This window comes from Alligator sinensis, unplaced genomic scaffold, assembly GCF_000455745.1.
Source record: "Alligator sinensis unplaced genomic scaffold, ASM45574v1 scaffold859_2, whole genome shotgun sequence".
NCBI classification, from domain to species: Eukaryota; Metazoa; Chordata; order Crocodylia; family Alligatoridae; genus Alligator; species Alligator sinensis.
In genome coordinates, this window is record NW_005843448.1 from 15,372 (window position 1) to 28,657 (window position 13,286).

The following is a 13,286-nucleotide window of genomic DNA, read 5'->3' on the forward strand; positions in this document are numbered from 1 at the left end:
CGGTGGCAGGGGGTCAGGCGAGGTGATCTGTTCAGGTCCCTCCTGACCCGAGCTACTAGGAAACTATGATTCTGCTTTAGGCAGGGGGTTGTGACCTCTGGGGTGTCTTCCAGCTCCACATCTCTAAGATGTGATGATTTTTGACATGGGGAGGAAATGGAGCCCAGCAGCTGAATTCATTGTTAACCCTTCCCCGCGCGCGGGTTGAGGGCTGGACCTGTGTTGTAGTCCCAGAGCAGCCCTCGTCCCGGACGGGGCTCCACTGCTGGGTGCCCTACAACATGGAGCAACAGTGGATCCTGCCACAGAGCCCTTCTGGTCTACAGTGAGAGGCAACAGGCAGGGAGCAAAACCAGGAAAGCATGAGATAAGGTTTCTTAGTCATTTCAAGGCTTAGGTTGAGAAACTTGACCATTGCTGGTGCTTTTCTATCCAAATCCAGTGTTTCCAGCCTGGTACCCCATCCTGCTCTGTTTTGCAGGTCAGGTTTGGAGGCAGCAGGCTGGCTGGGCAGGGTGGGGTCCTTGGGCCAAAATTCACAGAGGTGCTTCCTAGTTATAAGCCTTTCTAGAAACTGCCTTAATGTAGAAGAGTGGGCTCTGTGTGAGCTGCGCTCCCAGCCCTGTGCCGGCTGTTCAAGTCCATCCCAGTCGTTCAGAGAGTCCTGGACATCTTCCCTGTGCAGCTTTTGACAGCTTACTCCCCTGTATTAAGTCCCAAGGGGTCTCCTGGTACCTCACAGCAGGTGTATTGGGGGGGGGGATTGCTTACGTAGCTCTGATGCAGAGGTGAGGACCTGATGTGAGGCATTGTCACCAGAGCAGGACCTTTGAGCTGGATGTCTCGTGTGGGTGGAGGTGGTTGTGGGGGCACACATAGGATAGTGGAGCCCAGCCTGGCATGGTTGGGGGCACAGGCTGCCACAGATCCACAATCTTTCAACACCTCTAGTGTCTTTGCCCTGCTGCTGGGTTACCTTGGCCTCCGGCGAAAAGCCTGGGAAAGCTTACTCTTCAGCATTGAGACTGGATGCTTTAAACCACAGGGACCCATTTGAAACAGGTCCCAGGCCAGCAGGGATGTGAGAGCTGCTGGCATGAAAAAAGGTGCTAGAGGGACGTGGGGAGGCTGGAGATGGTCCAGAGCTGGGTGACCAGGGTGAGAAAGCGCTTGGAAGAGAAAGCGTCCAAGGAGAGCAAGAGAAAATGAAGTCCCTTCAGCTGGGACACAAGGCGATGCAGAGCGGGGCCGTAACATCTTCAGTATCTGAAGGGCTGCCGAAAAGAAGAGGGAGAACCAGTGCTTCTCCCTGTGGAGAGCAGGATGGGAACCCCAGGGTGATCTCAGGACAGATGTCCTAGTTATAAGCCCTTCTCGGACCCAGCGCTACATGGGGCCGGCAGTGACACATCTGCATCCCTGCCTCCCTGCTCTCATGCCCTCAGAGCTCTCCTTTGGCCCCGTCCTGGGCTGATCATGCAACCCACTTCCCCGTGGCCTGGAGGGAAGCACTGGGGCTCCTCTTCACTGCAGCCGGTGGCTGTCACGTTGCATTCCTGGACCCGATCAGCGCCATTTATCCGGCTTCCAGTCTCCTGCCGCCACGAATCCCAGCCTTGGCTTCAGACTAAACCTTCTCGTGGCAGCCCCTGGATCGGGGACACGGCCTGGCCCTTTCGGTCCCATCCAGACGCACCTACGACGGCCTCCCAGTGCCGCAAGGCGGCGACGGCGGCTCCGCGGGCATCGCTCGGGTTCGTCCCCACGACGCGAGGCAAAGCCATCTGTACTTTGCCCCCCGGGGCCAAGTGAGGCTCAGCAGACGCAGAGGGGAAGAAAGGAGGCGAGGGAAGGAGGAACCCCCCGGCCGCCACTCATTTCAACAGATGGCTTTGTTTGGATTTGCCTTCTCCATTTTTTGTTGTCTGCCCGCTAAAGGAGACCTCCAGAGCGGTCCCACACAGCCGCCCCTTCCCACACAAGTGGTGCGAGAGGATTCCCTGCCTCTCCTTCCCTCTCTTTATTTTCTCTCTCTCTCTCTTCCCCCAGAAATCACAGTTTGAGAGAGCCCCCCCGGCCCCAACCCCGCCTGGGGAAAGAAAGCCAGCGCGGCATTCTTGACATTCTTGGCAGAGAAAGGGGTTAAACGTCTGAATTTGGGGGTCACCGTGTTATACAAATTGCAATCTAATCGTTTGTACAAGAACACACGTGTGCTAAGAAAAGGAGCCCGGGACAAGACAGACAAGGGGACAGACAGCTTGTTTTGTCCTTTTCCCCCCGAGGTTTCGGCCCATTGTCGGGCCCCATCTCTGTCCCCTCCTCACCCCCGCGAGGGAGAGCCTGGGTTTGATAGTTAAATTGGTTCGTAAAGCAGAAGGGCTCGGTGCCATTTCTGTTTGTTTTCCCAAATAAAAGCCCCAGCGGGGTCCCCTTTGCACTGTTGTGGCTTTATTTGAAGGAACTGGCTTTTTCCCAGAGCCCAGCGTGTCAGTTTATCCTCTGAACTTAACCTTAGGGGAACCCGGACAACAAAAACTCACAGGGTCCCAGAGCAAGAAAGGTAAAGAAATTGTATCTTTTTATTGGACCATTTAAAGTGTGTGTGGGCCCAGCCGGAGAAAGCAGAAGAAAAGACGGCAGATCTCCACTCCCCATCCCCACCGCCACCGGCCTCCTCGCCCCCCGCCAGCTCTCGGGCCCAACAGGCTTTGCACCGCTTGGACTGGCATTGGTGAAAACATCCCCTCTGAGCCCCGCGTGCTTCCTCCTTCGGCCCGCTTGGCTCCAGCCTGTGGCTTTCCTCACGTGGAGCGAGCCCCTGCCTTCCCTGCAGGCCTGACGGCGTTGGGTGTGTGCCCAAGTCACCTCGAGGACTGCTATAGCTCCCAAGCGAAAACGCGCCGGGTCTGGGCTCTGGGTGGCTCCTTTCTTCACGCCTCCAAGCTTTCCTTCCCCTTGGGAAGGGTTTCCCCTCGCCATCTGCAGCCCCTGGCGCTGCCCTTTCCAGACCTGCCTGCAGCTTGTTCTTCTCATCCAGGTGCAATGACAAGAGCCAGGCAAATGCTCCGCTCTGAGTAAGCGTTAGATGAATTTTGCTTCTCTGCTCGGCTTTAGCTGTGTCGGATTGATCGGCTCAAGCAGCTGGATCACTTGGACGGGTTTTATATACGTGCGTGTGCATCTCTGTGTGTGCAATACGTATTTAGCAGGTTGATCACGACTGCTTTGTTCCAAGTGGTTAATACTTGAAATCCTGCGGCACGGCCGCATTGGTCTGTTTTAATTGGCTGTGCAGCTAACGCGGAGTCATTTTCCCATCCCAGATGGACGGGCATAATCTTCAGACTTTGATTTCCAGAGCGAGTGCTCGAGTCTGCTCGGTTTCAGCAAATATTCTGCCCCCGAACGCTCTCGCCAGCCCGCGTTGTCCGCTGTGTGTCAGTAGCAAGTAACCCCAGCAGGAACGCTGGGAAATCAAACTAATTAACAGCCCAAACGAGTTGCAAATCAGTTGCAGCACGAGCCCGACTCAGGTATAACTTCAGATACCATCTGGATGTCGTGCCCTCTTTGACTGGACTGGCACCAACCCCTCAGGGCCCTGGCAGGAGGGTCTTGCCCCTGTGCTCAGGCTCAGCCCTGCATTGCACGGGGGCAAGAAGGGATTTTCCCCCTGCTCAGACTGGTTGCACTGGGGGGTTTGCCTTCCTCTGCAGCGGGGACACGGCCTCGGCCAAGGCTCTCTGCAGCGTCCGTGACCCACTGGCAGCAGCAGGATGTCGGTGGCCGTGGCCTCCCTGTATCCCAGGGGCGAGGACAGGGGCAATACCTGGGGCTGTGTCGGGGGTGACTGTGTCGTGTGGCTCCGAGGTCAGACACGGGGTTTGTCCAGGCTGGTTTGGACAGGGCTGATCCTGCCTCAAGAGGGGTTGGATAGATGTGACCTCTGCAGCTCCCTGCCCGCCCCGCGGCTCTGGGATTCTAGGAGAGCTGACCAGGACCGAAGGAGGCCGAACTGGATGCAGGGAGGTTGGTGTTTGCTTCGAGTTTGGAGTCGGATAGAAAAACCTCAGGAAATCTGAAGCATTGTGATCGCAGTGTCCAGCTGTGGCCCCCCACTACAGAAAGGATGTGAACACACTGGACAGAGTCCAGAGGAGGGCAACACACATTTTTAGGGGGCTAGGGGACGGGACTGGTGAGGGAACTGGGCTGACTGAGTCTGGAGAAGAGAAGACCGAGGGGGATTGAATAGCAGCCGTCACCTCCCTGCCGGGGGACTGCAAAGAGGCTGGAGCTGGGCTGGGCTCAGTGAGGGGCGACGACAGGACACGGAGCAATGGGCTCAAGCTGTAGCAAGGGGAGTTGAGGTTGGAGATTAGGAAAAACTTTCTCCCCGGGAGGGTGGTGAAGCACTGGACCAGGCTCCCCAGAGAGGTGCTGGAGTCTCCATCCTTGGAGGTGTTTAAGCCCTGGCTTGACCAAGCCTTGGCTGGGATGATGTAGTTGGGGCTGGTCCTGGTTGGAGCAGGGGGTTGCACTAGCTGTGACCTCCCGAGGTCCCTTCAACCCTCATTTTCTGTGATTCTGTGGAAATCCTCCTTATTCCTTGGAAGCCTGGAGAAAGCCTCTGCTCCAGGACCAAGACATCCCCCTGGGTTCAGTTAGACTCCCAGAGCCGCGGGGCTGGCAGGGACCTGCAGAGGTTACCTCTAGTCCCACCCCTGCCTGAGGCAGGATCATCCCTGTCCAAACCAAAGAGACCCTGGAGGCCAGAGCATGAGGATGTGGGAATCCAGCCCCGGTGGGTGTTGATCGGGGGCACCGGATCCTTTATGTAGCCCAGATCGGACATGTCAGGTCTCTGATGCGTTTCATCCTTGCTGCCGTCGCTCTCCCCTGTCCGGGAGGGCCACGCTCCCCTGGCTGCTTCCGCTTGCTGATCCCTGCGAGCCGGCTCCATCCCGACCCAGCATGGGGGAGAGACACCGAATACCACTGAAAGATGATAAAAATAACCGCATAAAAACAGTTGCGTGCTGCAGGGTCCAGAGAGGAGGGAAAAGCAGCAAAGGATCCTCCTCGCCGTCCGACCAGAATGGATGGACATGAACGCCTCCGGCTTTTGGGCTTGTGCGGCAGGTGCCTTTCCCAGACGCATGAACCTCAGCAGCGGAGTGGGGATGTTGCATGAAACAGGCTGTCTCTGTGACCGAGCTCCCGTTAAATCCTTCCAGACACCAGTCAGCACCTTGAGGCCCCAGACACCTGTCCAGCCGGCCTCACGTGGCAGCGAGGGACGTCCAGTGCTCGAAGGCGGAGACTGAACAGTTTGCAGCGACTGACGCCGGGCACCTGAGGAAGAGAGGCCTTTGCAGCCTGGTGCTTCAGGTGCTGGGTGCATCTGTCACTGGGCCCACGTCCTCTGCCAGCAGAAACTAAACGCCCACAGCTTGAGCTTGGGGCAGGAAGGGCAGGGTTTTGTGGCCTCGTGCGCTTTGCAGGACGGGCTCAGTGCGGTGTTTGGAGGAGGGCAAAGGAAGAGCCTGCAGGGAAAGGAAAGAGGGCCTTCATTTCGTGTTGGGTTTGGGCGGTGACAGGCCGTCTGGGCTAGCAGCCGTGTTGTTTGGGGGACAGAGGGATGTGGAGCAGTGGTCTCCATCTTAGAGGGGGCCCTTGCTCTGGCACAGGGGCCCTTTGTAGGGCTCCTGCCACATGCTCACGCAGGTCAGGACTTCATTGCAATGCATCCGCTGCGCCTGCCTTTCCCCTGCTGCGCTCTCCCCCTTTGGTGTCCTCTCTGCGCGCCGGATGGCTGTAGTGCCAGGTCGCTCGCACCCTGGCCTGCTCTGCCCAGGGGGCTCTGAGCCGTGTCTCGGGCTTGGGCGGGCGCGCGGTGAAAGCCGCGCGGGGTTCTCCGCATGGGAAACGTGAGGTTTGGCCTTGACTCTCCCTTCTCACAGCTCGAGCGGGCATGCGAGCTTTGTCTCGCTGAACAGGTCCTGAACCCTCTGGCCAGACGGGCCTGGGTTATCCCTTCCGAACTCTTTCTCCTCCCTGGTTGGGGTGGGGGTGACGGGAGAGGAGGAAACCTCCCACGTGTCCTTCTGAAGGCTCGTGCTCACCCCGGCAGGACGCTGGATGTGATCACGGTCCAGTCTTGCCTGCTTACCGCCGTCAGTGCCGTCAGTCTCTCATTGCCCCCAGGCCATGGGGCAAGGCCGGCTGGGGACGTGGGAGACAGGGTGTCCCATGCTGTCTGACCCCAGCCGTGCTCGTGGGACAGGGGCTGTGCCCTGGGTGGGGGCTGGTGAGCTTCGCGTGTGTGTTCGGAGGGCACCGCGTCCTGGCACGGAGCAGCAGGTAGGGCTCCCCGCGCTGATGCAGCCGCGGCCTGACCTGTATCTACATCACAAGAAGCAGCTGTCAGGGCGGGGAGGAACTTCCCCATCCTCCTACTGTGGAGCATCTAAGGCCCCTCGAAGCATTTATGGACCTCTCTCCCCATTTCACAGATGGGAAAAACTGAGGCACGGAGGAAAACTGAGGCAACCCCCCCACCATCTCAGCCCTCTGCCTGAGCTTCGAGCCCAGCCATCCTTCCTCCGTGCCCCTACCCCCCGACCCGCCTACAGGTGTTGGGGCCGACGTGGCAGCCTCCCCTGCAAGGGTTAAGGTTGCAGAGGCGGCGGTGGCTGCCGGGAGGGGCGCAGAGTCCAATAACCCGCACCCCGGGTCCGCGGCAGGGGGATTAATTCATGCACTTGATGTTAAAGCCCGGGCGAGGGGCTTGGCCGGGGAGGGGGGGCATCGCTAGGGCCGGCCGACCTCTCTAAATGGTTGCTAGGGGCCTGGCATCGGGGCCGGTGTGGCTGCCCACAGTCACGGTCACGGAGGGAATTACACAGCCACAAAGAAATTGTTCTTCTCCATAATCTGCTCTTTGGAGGGCGCCCGGGGAGCCGGGCCGGCCCCGGCGCTGTGATCAGGGAAGCGTGCTGGCCGCGCGGCCCGGGCCGGGCCCTGCCTTCTGATCTGGGGGGGACCCCAGCGCCCCGGCTGCCTAAGCCTCTTTCCCACCGATCCCTCTCCCCGGACACAAAGGTGTTTGCTTGTTTTACCAGCTCCTGGGACTCCATCGCGCCTTTGTGTGGTCTTTATCCCCCTGACGAGGCTTTAGCCCAGATTACAGATGGAATTAAGGCATTTGGCGAGTGTGGCGAGCCACCGCGACACGGGATCAAGCAGCATAAAGTAACCGAAGGACCGGGGGGGGGCGGGAGTGACCCCACCGGCCGGGCCCATGCTGTCGGCTTTCAAGAGCACTTCATTGTCCCGAGAGCCCAGAGCCTGCCTCAGACGGCGGCCGAAGCGCAGGTGCTCCAAAGGTTTATTGTGTCCCTTTGGGATTAAAGCCGGGAGGGGGGAGCGGCAGATAGGTGGCCCCTCCGGCAGCTGGGCGGGCAGGTTTGGGCTGCAGGGAGGCTGGGGGCCGGGCCGGGCTTGTCCGGGGCTGTGTCCGTAGCTGCGTGACGTGACTCGGGTGCCTGCAGCACCCGGCTTAGCATCCCTGAGCCCCAGGGTACCGCTGCCATCGGGTACCTGCCTGCCTCTCCGTGTCTCGGTGCCTACGGGAGCCAGCCCGGGTGCTGCTCAGAAAGAACCGCTTGAATCCGTGTCCGGTGGCGAAGCTCCAAGACGTTGAGTGTCTCTTGGGGCAGGGCGCCAAGGGGTCTGTGTCGCCCTCTGCTCAGCACGGCTGCCTGGGGCAATGGCGCTCTGCAAGGAAGAGCACGTTTCGCCACCCCCATAACTACAGCAGTGGTGTCCCCACCTCGTGCCAGTTTCTCTCTGTGCCGATGCCCCTTTCTGCATGTGTCTGCCCCGTCTAGACACCTGCAGCTCGCGAGCTCTTGCTGCTCTTTGCTCTTCTCTTCTCTAAGGGCCAGATCGTAGGATCGTAGGAACGTCGGGCTGGAGGGGACCTCACGAGGGTGTCTAGCCCAGGATCATCCCTGACTCAACCATCCCGGCCACGTGTCTGTCTAACCTGCTTCTGTTTCCAGTGACATGATGAAGTGTCACGATGCCCCTTCATACATCCGTGGTGTGTCCACACCTTGAACCCGGTGCCCCGTTCTGGTCCCTGCTTCTCCGAGAGGATCTAGAAGAACTGGAGAAGGCGCAGAGAAGAGCAATGGGGCTGATGGGTGCTGTGGAGGGGTGAGGAGAGACTGCCGGGCCAGGCCTGGTCGGCTTAGACAAGAGACGCTGGAGGGGGGACAGGAGGAGGTTTCCCAAATACTCAGTGGAGAAGAGAAAGCCACTTGGGATTTATTACTGACGGTCTCTCACTGGACAAGAATAGGGGTCACCGCATGGCACGAGCAGACCAGCAGTTTAAAACAGACACCAGGACGTTGTTTCCCCCCGTTTGGGATTAAAGCAGGGAGCTCGTGGCCCCCAGATGTGGTGGGAGCCGAGAGCTCCCCAGATTCACACGGGGTCGGACACGTGCTTGGAGGAAAGGGGCATTGGTCGCTACTGAGCAGGGAGTGCGGGCACGGCCTCTGCATCGGACCTTAAAGACTTCCAGGGAGAGAGGAGCTGGGGAAACCCTGCTCAGACCCAGGTCACTCTCCCTTCCAGTCACCGCTCTTTGCTGCCGCGTGACACCGGAGGTTGGTCGGGACGGACCCGGGTCTGCAGGGCAGCTCTTCTGTTGTGATGCCCTGCGGAGGTCCCTCCCAGCCCCACTTCTCTAGGATGTCTATGATTTTTCAATCAGCCTTTCATTTCCTGCCTTTCTTACCAGGGTCTTCAGTGCTCAGCGAGGCCTGTTCTTGCCAAGCTGTGCTGCCTCTTTCCCCCTTCCGCAGCCTTTCAACCTGGGATGCGGCTGGCCATAATACCCAGGGCCTCTTTACATGCCCGCAGCACTAGCGGCTGGGCACTGGAGGGGTTTTGTGACACCGGTGTGGCAGGGACCAGGTCTGGGCCATGCTGAGTCCCCCCTCACCCCATCTCTTTCCAGCGGGCAGCTCGAGACCTGCCTAGGAACCGACTTCCACCGCGGTGCCGGCGTCCTGGACGTCCTCTACGAGACGCCCTTCTCCCTGCTTTCCTGCGGCTACGACACCTACATCCGCTACTGGGACCTGCGGGCCAGCACGCGGTAAGCCAGCCCGGGGCATGGGACATAGGCGGGCGCCAGGAGCTGGGTCTCTCCGGTGCCCATGCCAGCAGCTGGCTCCGAGGTAGCCAGGTGCCTTTGCTGACTCCCAGCTTTTTCCCTGCCCTGTAGGAAATGTGTCCTGGAGTGGGAGGAACCCCACGACAGCGCCCTGTACTGCGTCCGGAGCGACGGGAACCACATGCTGGCCAGCGGCTCCTCCTATTACGGCGTCGTGCGGCTCTGGGACAAGCGGCAGAGCCGGTGCCTGCAGGTGAGGCCGGGCTGCGGGTGAGTGGGGCTGGATGGGGGCTGCTCCCGGCTCTGGGTCCCAGATCCCAGTGCGACCCAAGCTGGCAGGGAGCCCAAGCCCCAGACCGTGACTGTCCTTCTTGGTCCTCCGCAGAGCTTCTCCCTGTCGTCGCCCACCAGCAGCCCCGTGTACTGCCTGCGCTTCAACACCACCCACCTCTACGCCGCCCTGGCCTCCGCACTGCACGTCCTCGACTTCACGGCCCCCTGATGCCCACCCGGCACAGCAGGACACTCAGCTCAGGGACTGCCGGGTGGGGACGGAGGCACGTGGCCCTGGACACGTCTCACGGGGATGTTGGCTGCTGGAGGGAGCGTGGAGGGGGGCCGGCAGCCTCTCCTCCACCTGCCTTAGACATCAATAAAGACCAAGGGGCCTTTGCTCCTTTCAGTCTGTGCCAGCCGGGTGGTGTGGCTGGTTTGGGGTTTCACTTTTCTCCTGGTGGGACATGGCACCTTGGGGCAGCAGGGAGCCCTGTGCCGGCGCTCCAGGACAGGCCACGCAGCCGCCGGGGGCACAGATCAGCCTTGGGATCACGGGCACGTGGGGCCGACCTCTCCCCACCGCTGCTCTACGTGGCGCCTTATGGGAGTTGAAGTAAGAGCCGGGAGCAGGGCTGGGACGCACACGGGGAGGACATGTTTACGGGACTCAGAATAGGCAGGATGTTCACTGCACCACGCTGAGGGTCCGAGACCCGCAACAGGCTCCAAAAGCAGCAGCCCAGGCCATGCCTGCCTGGTGTTCGTGCCCCAGGCAGCTGCCTCTGGGCCCCGGGGGGAGATGGCGAATGTACAAGGCCAGGCTGGGGGTCTCCAGGGCACTGCAGGCTTCCAGGCGTCTTGGCTTGGAATTAAATAAGCTTTGGGATTTGCTTTTGGCTGGAACAAGCACCGACCCCTCACTGGAGCAGGGCAGTGGGCAGGACGGGCTCGCTGTGCCACTTGCCTGGTCTCCAGGCTGCACGGGCCCCCTCCCCTTTTGGGAGCCCCAAAGTCGCACTGAAACGATGCAGACAGCGGCATCCTGAAGCGTGTCGGGTCTCAGCATGCGGCTCTTCTCTGGGACCTGCAGCCTCCCTCTGCTCCGAGCCGAGCATCGCTGTATTTCTGGGCGACCTGGGCACGGAGGAGGGAGACCCCGGCCAGGGTCCAGGACGTGGTGACCCCTGAGAGCACCTCCAGGTCAACGATCTCACTGTTCCGTGACATGGTGGGAGAATAAAACGTCCCTCTTCCCTGCAGCCACCGCCGGCTCTCTCCTTCCTTTCTACCCGAGGGAGTGTCTGAGCCGGGGTCCCCGGGGCTCTCTGGCTTCGATAAAACTACCCGACCCTTGAGGTGTGGCTCAGAGGGTACGGGCCTCGCACCCGGGCAAAAGCCATCGGTATGGACAACCATCTTTGAGCTGGGAGCCCTGTCTGGCTGTGGGGTTGCCAGGCCGGCGTGCTCCTGGGGGAGATGCCCCACGCCCCAGCCAGGTGGGGGGAGCAGGGATGTGCTGCCTGGGGTCACTGCTACCCTCATCCCCACCATGTGCTCTGCCCAGCTCTGTCCTTGCGACACGATGTGCGCTCAGTCCCCTGCTTCGTACTGCTGCCGGCCACTGAGCTCACAGGCGGCCACACGCCCAGGGCGGAGGGTGGATGGGACTCTCCTGGCTTGGATCTGGGGCCTTGGCTGATGCAGCAGCAAAGCCCTCCCCAAGACCCTCCTTTGAAAGAGCCGGGCCCAGAGCGCAGGAGCTGCCTCCAGCCCATCCCGATAGGTAATGGTGGGGGGGCTTCCCTGGGGCACCTGGACGAGCCCTAAGCCTACCCCACAGTGCCCGGAAACCCTCCACCCTTTGGGGTCTTGGCCTGTGGCAGCACCTAGGCCCTGGGGCTCACTTACGGTGCCTGTCCCCCCACCCTCAGATGGGAGACGGGTCCCAAACAGAGATCCCTGCAGCATCTCACAGCAGGCTGCTTTTATTAGAGAAAGATGGGGGATGAACAGCAGGGCTGGGGGGTGCCCGCGGGTGCCTACTGGGTCTTGCACTCCCCGTCCCCATCCCCGTCGTCCACCGCTTTGATCTTCTTCAGCTCCTTCTGCAGCTCCTGCTCCGCAGCCAGGATCTCCTTCGGCTTCTGGTACTGTGCGATACGGCAGCCTCAGTGCCCCAGCCTGTTCCGGGATCCCGGCCCCGACTGCCGGGGCAGGACGTGCCCTCTCCTTTCGCCCATCCTTTTCTACCCCCGTGGCAGGTGCAGTATGGGCCTGGGGGCAGAAGGGATGGGCAAGAGGAGCCCCCACGCTCCCCCAGGTGCTGCAGCCAGGAGGTGGCTGCTCCCTCTGGGCAGCGGGTGAGTCCCTGGCTCCTGTCCTTGTGGGGTGGCCACGGGGCTGGGACATGTCCCAGGCAGGCAGTGTTGTGTGGTGAATGCTGACTGCCCTCCCAGACAATGGGAGGAAGGGGGCAGCTGAGCTGGCCTTAATCCCTTCGCCAGACTCGCTGGCCTGTCCAGCTGGGGCCAGGCTGTGGAACCAGTGGCCCTGTCTGGTCCCCTGCCGAGGCGGGGTGACCGCCAGGTGAGACCCTGCTCCCTGCCTCAGGTTCCCTGCATGTAAAGCCAGGCCAGGAGCCCAGCCAGGACCCTACCGTGATGATCAGGGTGTTGTTGGCGTGGGTGAAACTCAGCGCAGCAGCTTCCAGGGGCAGCTGGTACCGGTCCAGGTCAGGAATGGAGAACTTCTTGTAGTACCTGCGACGAAAGAGGAGAGGCTGAGCGAGGGCATCTCCCCTCACAAGCACCCTGCCCTGGAGGTAACGGGGGAGCGCGGAGCCTTCCCGCGGCAGGAAACCAGAAGGGCCCCTTGAAAACCGAGGCCTGATGGGGGCCCAGAAGGAGCCACTGGCCCCGAGCTGTGGGGAAGGGGCTGCACAGCTACCAACAGGGCCCAGCACGTGAGGAGGCTCTTGCAATGTGGCCGTGGCACCATCTGTGGCCTCGCCGGTGACCGAGCCTGGTCTAACTGCCTTGCTGCCTGACCCAGTCACGACATGGGAGTGCTCCTGTCTTCCCAGAGCCGCTGAGCTCCACAAGGTGAACGCACTGCAGGAAAACGCAGCTCCTGCCAGCCACAGCCCGTAGAAAGCCGGGCCTGGAGCTTCCTGCCACCATGGAGGGGCCCCTCCGCACCGCATCCAGAGACCTCTGTGCTAGAGCTGCCCGGGACCAGCGAGGCTGAATGGGGTGCAGCTGGCCGGCCTCCCGCAACGTACTCCCGCGCCGCCACAGAAGACGGTTGCACGGTGACCCAGCGCGGCGGCTGGGGGCGGCTCACCTCCAGTCTCCGCTCCCCAGCTCCTGCCTGTGGCTATAGTCTTGGCCACTCAGTTATTTTTGCTTGGTTAACCGTGGCCCATGGATGCCGGGGCCTGGGCCCTGCCCCCCTGGATCCCTTCCCATCCCCTTCCTCGCCTGCGGGCTCCGCTCCCTGAGTGTTCAACCCCGCAGCCCCCTACGCAGGCTGTGCTGTTCCCTGCAGGGATCTGACGTGCACCCGGGACCCGGGTACCCCGCATGGAGCAGGGGGCTCTCTCTCAGGATGGGCTCCAGGCCCCCCCACGCAGAGCACTGGGCTCCTTCCCTCTCAGCACAGCAGTGCAAGGAGCTCCTCTGTCTGGAGCCAGTGTCTCCGGGCACATCCGGCTACCCCTGCCCGAACCGCGGCGGGTCTGTCTTTGGTGAGCCTGGATGCGAGGCGAGGAATGCGAGCTGCCTGTGGCCGCAGGGCTTGGGGCGGGGCGGGGCGG

General features: G+C 61.3%; 1 protein-coding gene and 1 non-coding gene across 5 annotated transcripts in view; one reads left to right on the forward strand and one right to left on the reverse strand.

Moving 5' to 3' along the window:
* LOC102381370 (F-box/WD repeat-containing protein 4-like) overlaps positions 1-10,752 on the forward strand; it is a 19,129-nt gene extending 8,377 nt beyond the window's left edge. Inside the window, exons 1-5 of one of the 2 annotated variants that reach the window (XM_025195269.1) lie at positions 7,274-7,380; positions 7,947-8,226; positions 9,038-9,178; positions 9,308-9,449; positions 9,582-10,752. In XM_025195269.1, coding sequence (XP_025051054.1) covers positions 8,090-8,226; positions 9,038-9,178; positions 9,308-9,449; positions 9,582-9,698 — 537 coding nt within the window. In that variant the 5' untranslated portion in view covers positions 7,274-7,380; positions 7,947-8,089 and the 3' untranslated portion in view covers positions 9,699-10,752. Of the gene's footprint in view, positions 1-7,273; positions 7,381-7,946; positions 8,227-9,037; positions 9,179-9,307; positions 9,450-9,581 lie in introns of those variants that run through there. The other variant, XM_014527349.2, reaches the window with a different exon arrangement.
* Positions 10,753-11,478: 726 nt separating this feature from the next.
* LOC102380719 overlaps positions 11,479-13,286 on the reverse strand; it is a 4,859-nt gene continuing 3,051 nt past the window's right edge. For 2 of the 3 annotated variants that reach the window (XR_003092343.1, XR_003092341.1), the window contains exons 2-3: positions 12,129-12,231; positions 11,479-11,616 (exon numbers count right to left, since the gene is read on the reverse strand). This is a non-coding gene — a transcript (uncharacterized LOC102380719). Of the gene's footprint in view, positions 11,617-12,128; positions 12,232-13,048; positions 13,243-13,286 lie in introns of those variants that run through there. The other variant, XR_003092342.1, reaches the window with a different exon arrangement.